General features: G+C 57.0%; 2 protein-coding genes across 5 annotated transcripts in view; both read right to left on the minus strand.

The window, feature by feature from the left end:
- Positions 1-80: 80 nt before the first annotated feature.
- Positions 81-11,504, minus strand: GPR153 (G protein-coupled receptor 153). 2 transcript variants are annotated; one of them, XM_053577243.1, is made up of 6 exons: positions 11,304-11,504; positions 6,712-7,168; positions 5,949-6,378; positions 3,865-4,057; positions 3,018-3,202; positions 81-2,628 (listed from the first exon to the last, which is right to left on the minus strand). In XM_053577243.1, the coding sequence occupies exons 1-6, from the start codon at positions 11,308-11,310 to the stop codon at positions 1,954-1,956; spliced, it is 1,947 nt and encodes a 648-aa protein (XP_053433218.1). In that variant the 5' UTR covers positions 11,311-11,504; the 3' UTR covers positions 81-1,953. The 2 variants fall into 2 exon arrangements, with proteins under 2 accessions (XP_053433218.1, XP_053433219.1); XM_053577244.1 differs by having other exon boundaries at positions 11,244-11,504.
- A 3,497-nt stretch (positions 11,505-15,001) lies between these two features.
- ACOT7 (acyl-CoA thioesterase 7) overlaps positions 15,002-19,061 on the minus strand; it is an 88,713-nt gene continuing 84,653 nt past the window's right edge. For all 3 annotated transcript variants that reach the window (XM_053575929.1, XM_053575931.1, XM_053575932.1), the window contains one exon: positions 15,002-15,416. In XM_053575929.1, the coding sequence (XP_053431904.1) occupies positions 15,318-15,416 (99 nt within the window). In that variant the 3' untranslated portion in view covers positions 15,002-15,317. The remainder of the gene's footprint in view (positions 15,417-19,061) is intronic.

A 19,061-nucleotide genomic window follows, 5' to 3' on the forward strand; every position in this document is an offset into this window, starting at 1 on the left:
GGTTGCTGTAAGGTATGATGCCATGGCACGCTACCCAACACAGTGAAACTCTGTTTCAAAAAAGAATGCTGGGTGAAAATCTTAAGGAAGTTTTTATTGGGTCCTGTACAGAAGAAATGCTCAGTGTCAAAAAACTACAAAGGGATCCTGGCTTCCAGGCTGGGTGGTGGTATGAAGACAGAGCTTCCTCAGTAAGCCCAGGTAAGCTCCTTAATGCAGCAAACAGGCTGGGTGGCTGGACAAGGTTTGGGGGAGAGCTCAGGCCCCAGGTCCTCCACTTGGGGTCCTCTCCTTTTTGTAGAAACTTCAGGAGTGAAGTGATTTCAGGGGATTTCAGCCCCTTCTAGTATTGCCATTGGATATGAAATATATAGAGCAAAAACTCGAGGTGACAAATGGGTGAAAACTCAAGCTGACAAATGGACAAATGCCCCTAAAATGCAGGAGACAGTGGCTGCCCCCACATAACACATCGGTCCTTGAAGAAGGCACAGCAGCATGGGCCAGAAGTGGCCCCTTGCCTGTCCATGTCTGGATGGCAGTCCCCTGCCTTGTTCGCCTGTGGCTGACTCATCCCCCAGTTACCCCACAGACAGGGACTGATAGGGTCTCTGAGGCAGAGACAGAGTTGGACAGCCTCCCCCCAGCAGCATCTCCTGGGGCTGGGACCATGTCCAGAGGGTGAGGAGATGGGCTTGGCCACACAAAGGGGCAGAGGGAACAGGGCACAGGCTGTCTCTGTGCTGGCCTTGGGCACTGCTCCAGTCTTCACATTAAGGGGCCACTGCATAGAGACAAGGCCTGGAGGAAACAGCCTCTGAACTGCCCCCTATCCTACCAGCTCAAGACCCAGGGCCTATGACAAAGCCAATGCCTGCAGGGGGTCTGCCCAGGAGGGAGAGTGGAAAAAAGCTCTCTCCCTGGGAGAGAGGACTGTTGCCAGGTGCCAGACCTGCACAGGTGGGGGGAGGTGAAATTGGGGATGGGCAATTTCAGAACAAGGAAGTCCAGGCCTCTCTGATTTAGTCCTCTTCACCCTGTACCTACTACCTTCACGGAGGGGGTCAGAGGTGGCTGATGTAGTGGGGACAGGGGGGCAACAATGGCAGAGTGATGAGGGTGGGAATGGAAATGGTGGTCAGGTGGCTGTGGTGTCAATGCAAAAGTGTTGTGCTTAGTGGGGTGGGTGTGAGCCCCATGGAGGCAAGGGGTACTGAGAGAGGGGGGCTTCAGGCCTGGGGTGCCATACCAGGCCACTTGCTGAAAAGCGACCCCCACAAAAGACCCACAGAGGGTCCTAGACTACTCTCACACCTGGTCCACTCAGTGGCCAGAGTACATAGACCAGAAGACTTCCTCAAACGGCCCTGAGAGTTAACATGGTCACCTGTTCATTACAGATGGGGAAACTGAGGCAGAACAGGTTGGAAACAGGGACACCTGTTCAGAAAGCTTGTTTGGGCTCTGAAGACCCCTGTGCTTAGAGATCCTCTACACCCTGTCCTGGGGTGTGACAGTTACAGTGTAGGGTGTGGTCCAGTGGCTGCTTGCTCCTGTTGTGCTCTTGCAAGGCGCAGCTTTGTTTTGTCTGATGGGGGCCTAGGCCCAGGCCCAGGCCCAGGGTTTCCCTAACTCTCAGCCCAGTTGCCTGGGGCTGGGGAAAGCACAGCCAGAGGCGCACACTTTACTCACTACCCAAGCCCAGCCTCAGTCTGCTTCCAGGATGCCATGCCCAGCAGTTGGTCCGTGCTCAGCGCAGTCATGCATGGCAGCAGTCGTCCCAGGGCAATGCCAGCAGGCAGCAGCAGGAGAACAGAGGCGCTTAAGCTGCCACCCACTCACCCCTGGAGGGGTGACACATGTCTACGCGCGGGACAGAGGTGGCATCTTTGGTGCTGTGCCCTGCAGGCCACTCGGCCTGCCCGGCGTCAGAGAAGAGGCGCTAGGGGGGTCTTAGGACGCCGAGCCCAGCGAGTCTGAGTGCAGTGTGACGTAGCCAGAGGACTCCGACGGCGAGCTGAGGAAGCTGCTGGTGCTGCCGTCGCCACCCACCGTGCGCAGGCCCCCGGGCTCTCCCCACGATGCACTCAAGCGTGTCCGCAGGGCTTCGGCGTGCGCATGCGCGGCCGGACGCGGCCCGGAGCTCCTCTGGGGGCCTCCAGGGGGCGTCTGGGCCTCTCCCGGCTCCACGCCGTCGGGGGCGGGAGCCGCCGCAGGGAAGGGCCTCGGCGGGCGCCGCAGAGCCTGCGGCTCGCGCTCGAAGGCGGTCAGGGCAAAGGCGTCCGGCAGCAGCGAGGCCGAGGCGGAGCGGGCGCCGGGCCCAGGGCGGCGGCGCGGGCTGCTGGGACTGTCGGGGGGCGAGTCGTGGGCGCGTCGCGGGCTGCTGTCCAGGGTCTGGGGGCGCAGGGACAGCAGGCTCTCCGCGGATCGGCGGCGCGGACGGAACGGGGGCGCGTCCTTGCCGAAGGCCAGCAGGCTGCTGCGGCCTGAGTCAGGTCCCGCGGGCAGCACCAGGCGCGCCAGGGTGGCCAGATCCTCGCCGGAGCCCCAGCGTGGCAGGAAAGTGGGCAGCTGAACTGCGGCCCACACTTCTGCATCGTCGTGGGAGAAACGCCGCGTGGGTGGGACCTGCCAGGGCAGGGCAGACTTTAATTTGGAGCTGCCCTCTCCCAACACAGGAATCCCCACCGACCCACATCTGGGCAGGGCCACTTGTGGGTCAGGAACTAGACCATGGGTCAGGGCAGACTGGTTTGGGGCTGTGAGATATGGGGCTGGTGACAATTCCTGGGAGTCTCAGTGTTGCCATCAGTAGCTTGGGCTGCTTGGATAAAAAGTTTCTTGAGAAGGGTACTGAGCAAGGAGAAAATAACACAGGCAACAGGGAGCATGGGGCAGCAGTTGGGGCTCCCTGCCTGGGCCCAGGGACACAGGGGACATGAGATGAGCTCCAAGAGGAACGGCTTTGGGGAGGTCAGAATATCCTGCCAACCACACGTTGGGCCTTTCATGCTTACCTGCAGGTACTGCATCTTGTCCTCCTGCAGGGGCTGCAGTGGGCAGAGCTGGGGCAGGCCCCCCTCCAGGGCAGAGATCTCATACTTAGCCATCCTGTCCAGGGCCACAAAATCACCTCCATAGCTGTAGTCGAGGGAACGCTCCAACACCAGGTCTTGGGAGATGCCACCTTCCAGGCTGGTCTCTGCAGAGTGGGGCAGAGGGTTAGGGTTATGGGAACCTGGAGGCACTTAAGAGAGAATCCCAGGCCTTCTCCTCCCAGACACGCACAGGCAGGGGCTGCTAGCTGAAAAAGGAAGGAGCAGGGTTCTGGGTTCAAATTCTGATTCTGCTACCCTTTAGCTGTGAGCCAGGGAAGGGGGAGATCAAATACTGGGCCATTTCCTCATCTAGGATAAGGGGTGAGACCTGAGCTTTCTGTGGGAGCCTGGGAACACTAGTATGTGTAAGGGGCTGGCAGTGCCTGGCACCTAACAAAGGCTTAGCTAGGGCAGGGAAGAGGGGATCTGGATCTACAGGAGGCCCTGGGGCAGTTTACTGGGGACCCCTAAGGTTAGGCAGGTTAGCCCAGCACACAGTGGGACACAGTTTGGTGTCCACAGATCCTCTCTGTTAACCAGAACATTAGATGAACTGGAACCTCAGAGCAGCCAAGCCAGATAAGAGAAAGTCCTCTGGGAATTTAGCTTGGGTCCCTTAGGCATTCAAGTACATTCTCTGATTGTTGAGAATGGAGTCACTGAAGGATCATGGGGGGTCAGCTAACTGCTGTTTTCCTGCTGATCCATCCAGGACTTCACTGCAGATGCCACTTCTCCCGGGGGCTAGTTCTCAGTCCATTCTTACCGTCATCAGAGTCCTCATCGTTGGCCATGAGGGCCACACACTTCTCCCATACAGCCCTGAGGTCAGCCCGGTAGCGGTCACAGGCCCAGAGGAACACAGGCAGCAGCAGGGCTTGGGTCACAGAGCACCACAGCACACAGAGTACCATCCAGGGCGCCGAGGCGTCTGCCCGCAGGCTGCTGAAGCTCACCACCTGTGGGCACAGCATTCAGCCTGGCACCCGGCAGGACCTCCTAGCCTCACTTATCCCATCTATATGGCAGGTCCGACAACCCACCTCCCAGAAGAGGAAAGAGCTAGAATGTGGTGTAGAAGGCCCTGTCTTGTGAAGGTCACCTGGCTGCCAAGATGAACAATCATATCCTCAGTGTGTGCACAGTACTTCACAGTGTACCAGGCAGTACTGGCACAGACTGGTCTCACTCTGTTGTCCAGGCTGGAGTGCAGTGGTATCATCATAGCTCAGTGCAACTCAGACTCCTGGGTTTAAGAGATCCTCCTGCCTCAGCCTACAGGGTAGCTGGAATTACAGGTGTGTGCCACCACACCTAAGTTTTTAAAATTTTTTGTGTTAGAGATGGAGGTCTCGATATGTTGCCTCGGCTGGTCTTAAACTCCTAGCCCTAAGCAATCCTCCTGTTTCAGCCTACCAAAGTGCTGATATTATAGGGGTGAGCCACTGCGTCTGGTGCCTCCTTTTTGAGAAGAAGAATTTGAGGCTTGGAGAACCAGACCGCAAGTCTATTCAGGGGCCTTTCTGGCACTCCTCATCCCCAGCTAGTGGTCTCCTTGGCCCGGCCCCTACTCCGAAGGTCTAGAGCTCAGACCCCAAAGGAGATTCAAGGGGCACATTCTAGCCAGGCAGACTTTGGTTCACTGCCCTGGAACCCCGTCATTCCTCCCATCCCAGGAGAGCCCTCATTGCTCCACTCCCCAACCTGGAAATCTGAGTGACATTTACTGATTCCCCAGCAGAGCAGAAGACATCATGGGTCTGCCATTTGTGAGCTGGGTGGCCCTCAGAAAGCTATTAAACCTTCCTGGGGCTTGGTTTCTTCACCCACCAAATGGCCTAAGAACACCCTACCCTACAGAGGGAGAGGTAAGGGCTCCAGACTGTAACAAGCCAAAGGCATGGAAGGCTCCAAAACAGCACCCCTTCCCCAACCTTAAAAGAAGGGGGGCCCTTCTCTTCCTCCACTATTACCCCCACAGTGCAGTTTGGTTCTCAGGAGTTTCACAAGGCCCCTTCCTTCTATTGGACCAGGGATACCAGGCCCCACTATACACATGAAGATCCTGTGTCCAGGGGCAGGGTGTGCTGGGCCTGCTAGGTTGGGGGTGAGCAACAGGTCAGCAGCGGGCATACATCCTGAGCATATCACCTGCCTCTGAAGCTGTCACCCCTCTTCTTACCTTTCTGGAGCTTGTGTCTTGTGGTGAGTCCAGGGATACAGCCCTGCCCTGCAGCTCAGATGAAGCCTCTCTGGCTGGTCCTTGCTCCTAGCCCCTCTCTGTCTCATTCTACAGACAGGACATTGGGGACTGAGTCCAAACTTCCCATCCCAGCCTCACTGAAAGGACCACAGGCAGCCCCATGGCACCTTGTCATCAAGGCTGTTCTCAGATCAGCCCTCATCTTGACCTTCCCCAGCACTTAGGATCACGTGCAACTCCCCTAAAGACACTCAAGGCCTTGCTCTGACTCCCACTCTACTGGCCCTACCTACTTGCACCACCAAAGCTCCCTCTGTTCATTCTGGGACCTGGGCTCACCAGGAAGCCGGTGGGCATCTTACCCCACCTCTGCATCAGGTGAGGGGAAGAAACACCTGTGCAGAGCAGCAGAAAGACCCTGGGCTCTGCAGTCCCCTGATATGCATTCAAGCCCCACCATGTCACCCTGACTTTAGGCTTGTTGTTATACCTCTCTGAACCTCAGTTTCCAGATCTGTAAATAGGGAGGATGATCTTGCTCATCTTAAAGGACTGGGTTTGAGGATTCAACCACCTACTGCCTGGAGCATGCCCAGCCCCAGGGCTATCCCAGAGCCCAGATTCTTCTACCTGACACTCTCACCCACCAGCACGGGGAAGCCCATGAGGCAGTCGTAGATGACGACTATAGTGGCCACGAGGCCCGTGATCTGCAGCGAGGTTTTGGCGGGCTCTGAGCCGTCAATGGAGGAGCGTCGCTTGCCCTGTGCGTCCTCCACCACAATGGTGGGCACAGTGAAGGCGCGGCGGTTGGCCTGGCGCCCCACCTGCGTGGTCAATGTCTGGAAGAGGGTGATGGCAGTGCAGACCACACCCATGGCCACGCTGCCACCCACCAGCAGCAGGAAGCAGATGCCAAAGCCCAGGCCGATCTCAGCCACAATGAAGCGACAGCCGTGGGTGTAGAAGCGCTCGGTCGTGTCGTGCCAGCCGACGGCAGGCAGGGCCGATAGGATGAAGGACACCATCCAGATGCCCATGACTGTGTGCACGGCCTGCTTCTTGGTGTTGCTCAGCCTGGCACAGGGCAGGACGAACAGAGGAATCCAGCGTCATTCACAGGCCTCCCCAGGCCTCTGGAGACACCCCTGCCCCCCTGTCCCCAGCACCTTACAATCACGGCACAACCATCGCTGCAAGACCTTGTCCCTCACATAGGAGGTACTTGTGCACACTGTCACACATCCCTCTCCAAGCCCTTCTGCACTGGACACTTGCATACACCCAGGCACACCTACACCTGCACCTCCAGCAGTCCTTCGGGAGTCCCTGTCCTCCCCAGCACACAGCCCAGGCACATCTTTGTGCTCATGCCTGCTCTCTAGGAACCCCAGACATCTGAGCGCTCACCGGTAGTTGACGGGCCAGCGGACCATCCACATGCGGTGGTAGGAGAGTGAGGTGACAGAGAAGCAGGTGGCCAGGGTGAGCGTGTAGAAGGTGGACACAAAGACCTTGCAGAGGCCCTCGTTCCACTCATAGTCAGGGCGCTGCCGCCGCAGTTGCACCACGGCATAGGTGGCGATGGGCACCGCCACATTGAGCATGTGGGTGGCTGCGAGCATGCACAGCAGGAACTCCAGGGGCTTCCACTTCTTCTGCTTGGCACCAATGCTGAGGATGCCCCAGGCGTTTGCCAGCAGGGAGAGGCCCCCGCACGCCAGCCAGCCCACCGCACTGCCAGGCAGCCGCTGCTCATCACTCATGGTGCAGATGGGAACGGGCAGGTGGCTGAGGCATCCTCCTTGGGGCGTGGAGCAGCAGCCCTCACCCTTGGTGGCTCCGAGACATTGGGGACCTCGAGCATCTGTGAGGGTTGGGGAATGGGTGTTCAGTGACTGCCTCTCTGGCTATAGCACTGGAGCTCTTGGGCCCCTGGGGTGGGAGACGGGGAGTGCTATGGTTTGAGTGCCCTTCTAAAACCCAGGTTGACACTTCATTGGCATTGTAATAGTATTAAGAGGTGGAACCTTTAAGGGGTGATTAGCCATGAGGGCACTTCCTCATGGGTGGATTTAATGCCTTTGGAAAGGGGCTTTGAGGAGTGGGTTCTCTCAGTGCTTCCATTCTTCTGCCATGTGCAGAAGAGTGTTCCTCCCCTCTGGAGATACAGGGTCAAGGCACCGTCTTGAAACAGAGACCAGGTCCTGTTGGCACCTTGATCTTGGACCTCCCTGCCTCCAGAATGATGAGAAATAAATTTGTTCTTTCTGCATCACCCAGTCTCAAGTATTCTGTTAAAGCGACACTAATGAGTAAGGCGAGGGAGGTTCCCACTAGGCTGTTCTACCCTGCTGTCTATGCTTTCCCTGGCATCTAAAGGATTGTATACAGGGGTGTCCAATAAGTGCATTTTCCCTCACTTCTGCCTTCCAGGTCACCTGCATCTTCAGGGAACCAGCCAGGCCGGCCCAAGATGGCACTCTGGCCCCATCCCAGAACAAGTCCTCTTGCCATCAAATGTTCCTAAATCCCTCAACAGCTCCAGCCAGCCCCCCGCCCCTCAGTGGACATCTTGAGAACTTGCTTTAATTCATTCCACTTCACTTTAGCCAAAGGAGGCTGTGCCTGGAAGGATTATGTCTTCTAAACTTCCCTGCCCCTCTCCTGGCCCCCAGCTGATCTATGAGATGGCGGGAAGTGATCACCACTTTCATGCCCACCCTGGGAGTGGGCAGTGTGTTTTGTCAGCCCCCAGCTGGCCGTCCACAGCTAGGACTCCAGGCTGGGATTTAAGTTCCAGCATCGTAGCCGTGTGGCTCAGAGAAGGTCCTTGCACCCTTTTCTTCTCTAAAGGGGACTGTCATGTTTCGTCCATGGGGAGGCTGGAGTGGATAGACGCTACACCTCCAAAGCTCTAGGCCCAGGTCTCACACACCCCATAGTCTGGGGTATTCTGGGGTGGTGGTTAGTACCAGGCCCTGGGCAACTTGAGCAGCATGGGCCTGGAGACAGCCCAGAGACCATGCCCTGACCCTGAGGAGGAACTGCCAACTGCCTTTGTGTATGAGCCAAAGACAAAGATGCTGGGTAAAAAGCAGGTGTCGAGGCAGTGCGCCACGCTGCCAGAGGGCTGGGCAGTGAGTCCCTCCCTCCCCCTTCCCAGCCTGACTTCCCTCTGCTTACACATACTTGGCCTTTCTCACCAAGGGCCTGTGTAATCTCATTGGCTGTGTTCTCATGCCCCCAATATTTATGGGCATTTCCTGTACCAGACACAGCCATGGGATCCCCCAAGGAGGAATTTTCTGTAGGATGGGATGGAGATGCCCCTATAGCCATCAGAGTCAATGGGAGGCACCCCCTAGCTTGTCTTGTCCAGAATTCTTTTGCAGAATTTTGTCTGCAGCCCAAATCCCCCTGGACATTCAGGGCCCGTTACGGGAAGTCTGTCATTCATCTTCGTACCACTGCTCTGAACCCGCCCAGACGTCTGACCTGAGAAAGAATCTAGTTTGGGCAACTAGGGCTCCTTAGTTGTCTCTGGCTGGGGTACTGCTGCAACCAGAGAAATTCCTTCCCAAACATTTATTAGGTTTCTGCTTATAGAGTAGGCCTCCTCTTCCCCATCCCAGCCCCAGTGTGGGAGGTGGGATGGTCCTGTTGAACTGTCCAACAGCAAATTTTTCTGACCCCAATGGAGAGGCCACATGGTATGGGAGAAAGAGTGTGGACCCAACTGACGCTGTTGGACTCTGAACTCAGCTCCCCAGCTAGTTGACTCCTCTGGGCCTCAGTTTTCTCATCTGTAAACTGGACATGATGATACCTACCTTGAAAAGTGTTGTGGGTGGTCAATGAGCTATGCCAGGGAAAGTACTTAGAATGGAGCCAGGCATGCAGTAAGTGCTCAATAAATGCTTGCCATCTCAATGTCTATCTTAAAGCTCTCTCAACACACTGGAGCTATGTTGTCTCTTAAGGACCAAGGCACTGAGGGTGGGGGTGGGGGTTAGCCTCAGACCCTCGAGTAGATATATAGTCCCTGGAACCAGTACTTGAGACAGACTAGCCTGAGGAATGAGGAGGCCACAGCCTTTAGGGTGCCTGGCAGCCTTCTGGGGGTTCAGAGCAGAGTGTGAGTCAGTGCTGTGGGCAGAGTTGCAGACACTAGTGGTCTTTACATTATCAGACGGGAAACTGGACTCAGCGTGCACCTGCTGGGCCAGTATCTCTTTCTACCTGTCCTGGGGCTACGTTGGCCATCGGATAAGGAGGGCTTCTCTCAAGTGCCCAACAGACACTCTGACTCCTGTGACCTTGGCCCAATCAAGCCCACCCTGCCTGTGAGATGATTACTGGTGTGGGGTGGTGAAAAAGGTTCCATAAGCTGCCATCAGTACAACCCATCACAGTGCCAGTTCTCCTCATCCAGCTTAATGGTGTCTTACTACAGCAAAAGGCTCTTGGGTCTGGCAAGGACATGATCCCCACAGGTAAGGGAGGGAGCATCCTCCTGGGAATTGGCATACTCTTCCCAGTTAACATCCCCAGCAATTTCGTGTAATGGATACCAGTGTCATCCTCATTTTAAAGATGATCTGGCAGAGGCAGAGAGAGGTATATTAAACCACTTGCCCAAGCCAGTATGGGCCTGAGCCAGGATCCAAAGAACTTGCCTCATATCAAAGATCCGGACTATCAACCTAAAATGTCTGTCAACCGGGCATTTCCTTTTTTTTGTCCCTAGAGCTGGGTTTCTCTGAGCCTCCTGTTCCTGCAGGACAAGTCCATCACCACGCTACAGACGGGGACACTGAGACTCAATGCTCACTGGCCACACAGAGAGCAAAGTGTCAGAGCTGGGTTTAGGGCCCAGCGCTCCTGAGCACTATGGTCCAGGATAGGGCAGGAATGTCCTTCAGTGTGACGATGGGGTTGGATGCCAGGTCTTCAAGTGCAGAGTAACAGAGTGTGTGAGAACAAAGTGTCCCCCTGCTCGGGTCGGTGACCACAGACCCGTCGATCACACACCCAGAGGGAGCAGCAGCCAGTAGGGGCCAGACGCCAGGCTGGGCTCCCACCATTGTGCTCCGTACCCAGGGTGTGGCTGTCTCCTCCTGGAAAGTTTCTCCGGCATCAAACTCAAAGCATCCTGCAGCATTTCAGGATGGGGCTTCCCACCTCCCGGTCCAGAAGCCGACGCGCGCTCTCATAAGACTGCTGCTGAGACCCGCCTGGGACCCACCCTAACCACCAAGGCGCACTCCACAGGGCATGGGGGCGGGGCCTGGGCGTGACGTCAAGTCTCCGGGCCAATAAGGCCGTGCGGCCCCGCGGCTCTATTGCGCAACAAAGAGAACCCAGAACTTCAAAGGATTCCCCGGGCTCCGGCTGCGCCCGCCGGCTCTCGCCGGCCAGCGCCCCGGCCTTCCGTCCCTACGCAGGTCTCTGTCCACGCTGTCGCCGGTTGTCTTGCAGGGCCCAGCCTGGCCGCCGCCCAGGGCAGGACGCGCGACGCTGGGCCTCCGTATCTCCAGCCACCCCCACCCCTGAGGTTCTGACCCCCTGGGGCTCCAGTGTTCCCCCCCCCGCTTCTGTCCCGAACCTGCGCGCTCCCACCCGCGAATCCCCAGTCGGTCCCCCTAGTCCTGGCCAACCCCGAAGGCGCGTGTGAGCGACAGCCTGGGGAGCCAGATGCTGGCGAGATTGCGGCCCCTGGGCACCCTCCAGGTTGCGCTGGGCAGGGGCAAGCCCGGGACCCCTAGAAACGCCGCCTCCGCGCCCCGGGGGGCGGTGTTGCCAGGCCTGGAGGCAGGGGGGTGGACAGAGGGAGGAGCTGGCCCGGGGGGGTAAGTTACCCTGAAGGTTCTTGAGCGGGAGGTGCGGGTGGTGCCAGCCTTAAGCGGTGCTCGCAGCCCCCAGGACAGACCCCTCCCTACCTGTCCTCCCTCCAGGATCCTCCCGCTCGGCTGCCCCTGGACCAGGGCGGTGGCGCTCACCCTGCATTCGGGCGCCCGGGGCTCCTGTTCGCGGCTGCCGCCTCCGGCTCCGGCTCCGGCTGCGGCTCAGGCTCCCGCGACCCCCGGCCGAGCGCGGGCCGCCGAGGGCCGCGGGGATGGCTGGTGGCAGAGCGGCCCGCGGGCCAGGGCATGCTGGCGGCCGCCACCGGTGGCCGGCGCGCTCCGCTGGGCTCGGCTCGGCCCTGCCGCCCCTCCCTCCCCTTGGCGCGGCCTGCCGCCCCTCCCTCCTCCCTTCCCTCCTCCCAGCCTTCCTTCCCTCCCTAGGCGCCTCTGCCGCCGCTATCCGCTCCCGCGGCTCGGCTGGCTCCTCACGGCTGGCTGCTCCCCGGCGGCCGGGGGCGGGGGGCGGGCAGGGCGCATGCCTCCATCCGGCGCCTCTGCCCCGCCCCCGGCCGCTCGGAGGCCCGCGGCCGCGTCCGTCTGTCCGTCTGCCAGTCTGTCAGTCTGCAGCCCCCTCTATCCTCCCCTGCCACCAGCTCTAGGGGTCTGCCGCCGCGACCCCTAGCTCCCGTCTTGGGTCGGCCCCACTCCGATACCATCTGGGGAAAACCTCCTGAGCTCGGGGGGATCGCGGACCCGAGGGGGCGGGGAGAGGGGGCTAGGGTAGGGGTTCCGGAAGGCCATCCCAGAGGAAGCCACATGTAAGGTGAGCGACTGGGGCGGGCGTGGAGAGGGAGCGGAGCCTTTGGACCAGCGTCTTCTAGGAACTGGGCCTCAGTCAGGAGGTGGGGCAGGAGAGGCAAGGCCGGCCAGCTTAACGATTCAAACTTCTGCTTGGGCCTTGGGGTCCATGAGGAGTGGATCACGGGATGCCCGGTGGTTGCCCCTACCCCCCGGGCTCGGAAATGCTCTCTGGAAAGCTCTGACCACACCAGGCAGCTGGGAGAGGCCAGAATCTGCAGCCCAGCACCCTGAACCGCCCAGTCTAGCGGGCCGAGGCTGTCCCCTATGGACTGGGGAGACCTTCCAGCCTCTTGATGGGGCGTTTGGGGACCCTTCAACTCATGAGAAAGTGCAGCTGGCATCTTAGCCTCCCTTGGGGTGGAGGGTCATGCCTATCTCTAGAAAGTCTCTGACCGGGCTGCGCCTGTGGCTCAGTGAGTAGGGCGCCGGCCCCATATACCGACGGTGGTGGGTTCAAACCCAGCCCTGGCTGAACTGCAACAAAAAAATAGCCGGGCATTGTGGCGGGCGCCTGTAGTCCCAGCTACTCCAGAGGCTGAGGCAGGAGAATCAAATAAGCCCAAGAGCTGGAGGTTGCTGTGAGCTGTGTGACGCCATGGCACTCTACCGAGGGCAGTAAAGTGAGACTCTGTCTCTACAAAAAAAAAAAAAGTCCCTGACCACAGGCACAGTGGGCACGAGGCTTCTGGGGCCACTCAGGCTACTCAGCCCTTCTTTTTCCACAGCAGGGAAGAGTCTCTGAGTAGGCAGCCTGTGTTTGGGGGACATTGGGCACCTAACCAGGATGAGACCCAGATAGCTGCCTGGTGTGTGTCTGGACCAGGCAGGGCTGGGCTGCCCTAAGTATTCCAAAGCCTGGCTCTGGCACCCCAACTCCCTGAGCAGCTAGGAGGGGCCTCAGAGTGGCCTTAGGGTCAGTCCTAAGTAAAGTGCAGAGTAAGATTCCACAATAACAAGGGGGAAGCGGGGCTGTGTGGGGCTGTGGGGAACACTTTCATGTTCCCTGTGGCTTCTGGGCAGTCAGGGCCCTCGGCACTCCCAGGGTTCCCCATGGACAGGCCAGCTGCCCCCACCCCCACTCCCCAGCCCTGGCTATACACTATACACAGGCTACCAGCAGTGGGAGGCTGGCACAGGGTGGCTGTATTCTTGCATGGTATTTTTTTTGGACAGTCTCACTCTGTTGCCCCTGGCTAGAGTACCATGGCATCATAGATCACAGCAACCTCAAATTCCTGGGTTCAAGCCATCCTCTTGCCTTAGCTTCCATGAGTAGCTGGACTGTAGGCATACACCACCAGGTCTGGCTAGTTTTTTCTATTTTTTTTTAGTAGAGACGGGTGCTCACTCTTGCTCAGGCTGGTCTTGAACTCCTGAGTTCAAGCTATCCACCTGCCTCAGCCTCCCAGAGTGCTAGGATTACAGGCATGAGCCACCTGCCCACCCCTAGTGTGGCATTTCTATGGTGAAGTGTCTCCAGGTCACAGGCAATTTGGCCATCAAGAGTCACCTGCCCTGGGACCTGTGGCCCCAATTTTTATCCCCACCAGATCAGCTCACCCACTATTGCCTGTCCCAGTGCCTCTATGTGCCTCTGCCTTGGCCTCAGCTGGCTGTGGAGGAGGGTGTCTGGTGCTAATTGCCTCACGAACTTGGAGGGATAGCTTTTAGGTACCAGGTTTGCTCCAAGGCACATGGATAAGTGCTAATCAGGACTGAACGAGGGAGCCTGATGCCAGGGCCCCCCTTCTTATGAAGAATGTAGAGGTTTGAGGGAGCCCTCAAACCCTCCTTGGGGGCCCTCCTTGGTGAGCCCATGGGATGCATGGCCAGCTTTGGGTTCCAGACCTTGGTTTGACTGGCCTGGGTCCTGGGTAGAGCTGGGGGCGAAGGAGCGGGGTGGGTGGCTGGGCTTGTTCCTTTCCCCTGCTCCCAGGCCGGAAATAACCCCATCAGCTGGGACTGGGGTCTGAGACAGATTCCAAAGCTCTTGGCAAGTGTTTTTGTACATCTGGAGCTGAGTTCTCTCTCCAGGGGCCCGAGGAAGCCTTGGGCAGTGAGGCTTCAGCTGTTGGCAGGCTGGTCTTCTCTAAGCAACTGGACGGATGTTTGGGGTTAAGGGATGAGCCTATTGGAACATTCTCCCAGGTGCCAACTCAGGGTGTGCTTCATGGGGGGGCCTTTCTCAGCCAGGAACATTCAGGTGGGGTCTTGGCCCCTGCAGTGGACTTGGCTGCTAATCTGCCCTGACGCTGCTGAACCAGATACACATGTAAACCCATACACACAGGTGCCGGCACACCACACACACACCTGCAGTGGCAGGTATGTTACCAGTGACACCACACAGCAACACAGACATGCACACATACAGGTTCACTCCAATAGCACTGACGCACACTGTTCCTCTGACCCCCCCCTCACTTCCCAATAACTCTCGGCCACTCTGGGGGAGTTTCCACATCAGGCACAGCGTCCTAGGCTCTAGCTGGGGTGTCTGAGCAGTTTCTGGTGAGGAGCAGCAGAGGCCAGCGTGGGGCTCCCACCTGTCCTCAGGCCAGGCCATGTTGGGTTCTTCCCACACATCAGAGCCCTGTGTGTTCATGAGAGAACCCCACAGGCTCAGAGCTGGCACCTGCACAAGCCAGACAGTAGGGAAGTGGTGTGCCCGAGTCCACACCCCTCAGGGTCCAGGCTGCCTCTTGAGGTCCTGGGAGCAGGGTAGGGGCTCTGGGACCAGGATGTGGAACCTGGGCCCTACAGGAAGGCCCTGGTTCATCTCTCCAGCCAGACATGAATCAGTATGGCTGCACCTGAGGTTCTGGGGACATACAGGAGCGGGTACTGGGAGGGGTGGGGCCCAGTATGGCAGCGAGCTCACGGGAATAGTAATGGAGGGCTGAGGCCACATGCAAGAGCCCCCACACCCCCTCATTCCATGCCCAGTGGGAAAACAGCCCCCCAAGACAAATGACCACCCAAGATGCATGGGCCCAGCCAGACAGCAGCTTTATTAGAGGTGCTGGATTCTTCACACACCTTACAGTGCACGCGGAAGTATCCCTAGAGCTTTCGTGGAACGCTTCCCGCATGTGGGGCAATACTGTGTAGCATTTACATTGGAATGATATAAATAAAGCTTTGGTGTGTAGGTTTTCAGGAGAGAGTATAGATTAACACTGCAATACGAATACTTCACACAACAACAGCTCTCAATGTGAATTGGGTTTTTGGCCAAGGGGGTAACTTCTAAGTGATAGGACATTGGGTCTGTTGCCACAGCTCGAGGCCTGGTGGCGGGAGCAGGGTCTAGGGCTGAGGCTCTGTCTGGCCCTGCCGCTTTGCCTTCATCTGCAGGTATCGCCCTTTGCCTTCTTCAAAGCGCTTCTTCTCATCCTCGGTCTCAGGCTGCGGATGACACAGAAACAGGCAGGTTAGGGACATGGCGGCGTGTCTGCTCCACTCCTAGGAATTCTGGTTTGCCCCAAAGGGAAGTAGGGGTGTGAGCTTGAGAAGGCAAGTACCCTGAACCAGGAGCACTAGGGCCAGCTTTGTGAGAGGGGAGCCCCATCATCACACCCTGGGCTATGCAGACGCTCAGGAAGCAGCCCCCCGAATCTTCTGCTGCTTAAGATATACAAGGGTGGAGCCAACTGACCAGCCTGGATTTGGCCAAAGACAGGTATTTGCCCAGGATGGTCCTAGCTCATGACTTGTGACCTGCTGGGATTATGAAAGGCACCCCCTTTCACAGAGTGGCCAGGCTTGGCAGCTAATAAGTCTTGTAGCCCTGGGCAGATGCTGCCCCAGAAGTAGTAATAGGTGGTCACTTCCGAGGCCCCATTTGTCCAATTGCAAAGTTCTGTCTGGTCCCATCCTGGCTGGTAATGCAGGTTTAATGAGCTAATTCCTTTGGATGACATTTCGTTGAGACATTTTGAGGGTGTATGAAAGCCAAAAAAATGGGGCAGTTGCCCTTCATCCACAATGACACTAAACTCCCACAACTATTTTTAGGCCTAAGTGTTTTATAGACAAATGGTATATTGGCAAATGAAAGAACAACCAGCCAGAGGATGTAATGTCAAGTTATACCAAATATTTCCTCCCCTCAGCTTTCGCCAAAAGTGTTCTCTAAATATCACCAGGTGTAAACTGTCAAAACCTTGCCTGCCTGGAGCCAATGGAACATTTGGGATTTTAAAGAAACAGGAAGCTGCTCCTTCAGGTTCCCATTTGAAGAGTCCTCAGTACTCACAGGAAAAGTGGTAGCTTTTCCAAGACACTTTCTTGAAGAATCCCTCCTGCTGTTTTGGTTTAATCTCTGGCTGACTTTTCAAAAAATAAAATTTGAGGCTATACAATTTGAACTGAAACAGCCCAGGGAAAAAGTGTACTTTCTCAGTTTCAGCAGCAGTTCTGAGGGTGCAAGACCCCTGGGCTTCCTGGGGGCTGGAGGCTCAGAGCCAGCTCCTGCTACTGATGGGGTGGGAGCAGGAAGTTATGGCCACACCCCACTGGGTTTAGTGGAAGGCCTCTGCGCACACCAAGGCAGAATGCTCTAGATCCAGGCTTTTCAAACTTTTATGCACGTATAAATCTTGGGAACCTGTAAAGGCAGATTCTGACCCAGTGGGTCTGGGAGTCAGGGCTTGTATTTCTAACAAGCTCCAGAGTAATCTCATGTTGCTGGCCTATGGACCACACTTGATGTGGCAGGGCCCTGCCCCAAGGGGGGGGACATCCAAGGTGGCCAAGAATGCGAGGTTAACACCAACAGGATAGGACAGCAGGAGCTTTTTCTTCTCCCACCCCTTCCCTGGGGAATTTGCTTGGTATGTGGGGAGAAAATTTGCAGCTCCCAGCAGAGTAGCAGCGGCCCATAGCCCAGCTTCCTGAGTGGGTAGAGTAAACCCTACGGCATGAGTGTGGGGTCCCAGAGCTGGGAAATGGGGAGTTGGAGCCTGGTGGGGCTAGGGGCTGAGTTGTGCTGGCTTTAGAGCAACTGTGGCCCTGGGAGACAGCCCAGGGCTGAGAGCAACCAAACAAGGAGGCAGCAAGGTTCCTCTCAGTCGGAGAGCCTGGCACCTCTCTGCTGAGGGCTTGGAAAGAAAAAGAATCCTCGTAGGAAAAGTGTGTGGGCCAGGCTCAGGAAAAGGCAGCCAGGTGGAGAGGGGAGCCCTCTGTCCAGGCCACCAGAACCAGGTCCTGCCTGATGTGAATATGCAGATGTGGAAGGTTGGCAAGGAACTGCCCTCAAGTACCTGGGCCACCAGCCAAGCACTCTCCAGGGGCCAAGGGAGAGGTGGTAAATGGTTTTGTGAGTTGACGCCATCACAGGTGTCCTGGATGGCCAACAGGAATGGCCTGTCCAAGGCCAGGGAGGGATCTGGGGAGGGGCTGAGGAAGGGTGGCTGTGCCCAGGACACGGATCCCACTGAGTTCTCCTCCCACACTGGCTGCTCTTCTCCAGCAGGGGCTCATTACTGCTCCAGTGATGTCATCATTACAATCACAGTCCTGTGGCAGGCATGGGGGACTCGGTGGTCTCCGGGCCTCCCCTGGCCTCTATTTCCTCGACTCTAGGGGAAAACGAATCCTTTTTGGTGGTCTGTGCCCACGTAGGTTTGCAACCTACACATTAAACAGCCTCTTACAATAAGCAATGCACACTGGAATCAGGGTCTGGAGATCCCAAAGTAAAATAAATCTATTTAGCTTTATTCAATTCAGGCATTTCCAAACTGAGTCAGGCAGGGACCCCTTTTCCTAAGGAACCCCGCTACCATCGTGGGGTTGGCTGAAAGGCAACTAGTACCCATATTCTTCTGCCAAAAGCGTGCCACGTGTGTCCTCACAGCTGGCCTTGCCAGCCCTGGACAGAACTCTGCTGGCCTCCAGAAGGGGCCACACTGCACATCCTTCCTGCAATGGCCTTTCTGTTCTGCCCAGAAACTGGTCGGGCTTCCTCTGGGGCCAGCACAGGAGGGTGGTCAGCGGATTTGAATCCAGGCTCACCACTTACTGATCCTGTGGCCTCACACAAAATTCACCTACATTCTGCTTCTGTGACACGGGCCAATGCCCACTTCACAGGGTGGTGGTTGCCAGATTCCTCCCAGGAGCCAAGGTTCAACATTGGTCATTAAAAAACAACACAGATGGTGAAAGAATCCAGTCACAAAGAAACGCCTCTTACAGGAATGTCCAGAATGGGCAAATCCATCGACACAGAAAGGGGATTTGTGGTTGCCAGGGTCTGTGGGGGTTGAGGGCACTGGTGATGGCTAAGGGGTGATAAGATTTGCTAAAACTGACTGTGGTGATGGTTGCCCAAGTCTATGAATCTTCTGAAAACCACTCAATTGTATTCTTTAAATGGGTGAACAGCACGGTACAGAGGTGTGAACTCTTTGTGGTTTACAGAAAGGGAAAGGTTTGGTGTGGTGGGTGCCCTCCTAAATCCTGGTGCAGGCGCACAAAGAGGTAGTAGAAACACTCCCTGAATTAAATAAAACTAGGTACTCTCTCTGCTCCAGCGACTAAGCCCTGACTTGTTCAGCCCACACATGTGGAGGGAGCATCCCCACATGCTGCTGCACACTGGGCACCCGGGCACCCATCCTGGGGGAACTGACAGTCCAGCTGATGAGACACAGAAGGTACCCAGGGTTGTCCACCACTAGCAACAGCCGTCACCTCCCCTACCTGGTCAGACCCCAGGGGACTGGCAAAGGGCAGAGATCATCAGAGATAAGTTCCTTATCACCCTTCCCCTCAGTTTGCTCATCTGTAGAATGGGGAGAAGAGCCCATCCTCCCAGGTTTGTGGAGGCGAGCAGCAGGTGAGGCCCCAGCCCCCACTGGGATGGTCTCAGTGGATGGTGGCTGCCATGAGTGGCAAATGACCCACTATGGGGGTAGAGGGGTCAGCTGCCTGACCTTTGGGGTCTCTTCTGGTTGGTCTGAATGCCTGTGCCACGCAAATACACATGCTAAAATCCCAGTCACCAAGGTGAGGGCACTTGGAGGCGAATAGGTCATGGGGGTGGAA

The sequence above is a fragment of the Nycticebus coucang genome, chromosome 22 (genome assembly GCF_027406575.1).
Source record: "Nycticebus coucang isolate mNycCou1 chromosome 22, mNycCou1.pri, whole genome shotgun sequence".
Taxonomy (NCBI): Eukaryota; Metazoa; Chordata; class Mammalia; order Primates; family Lorisidae; genus Nycticebus; species Nycticebus coucang.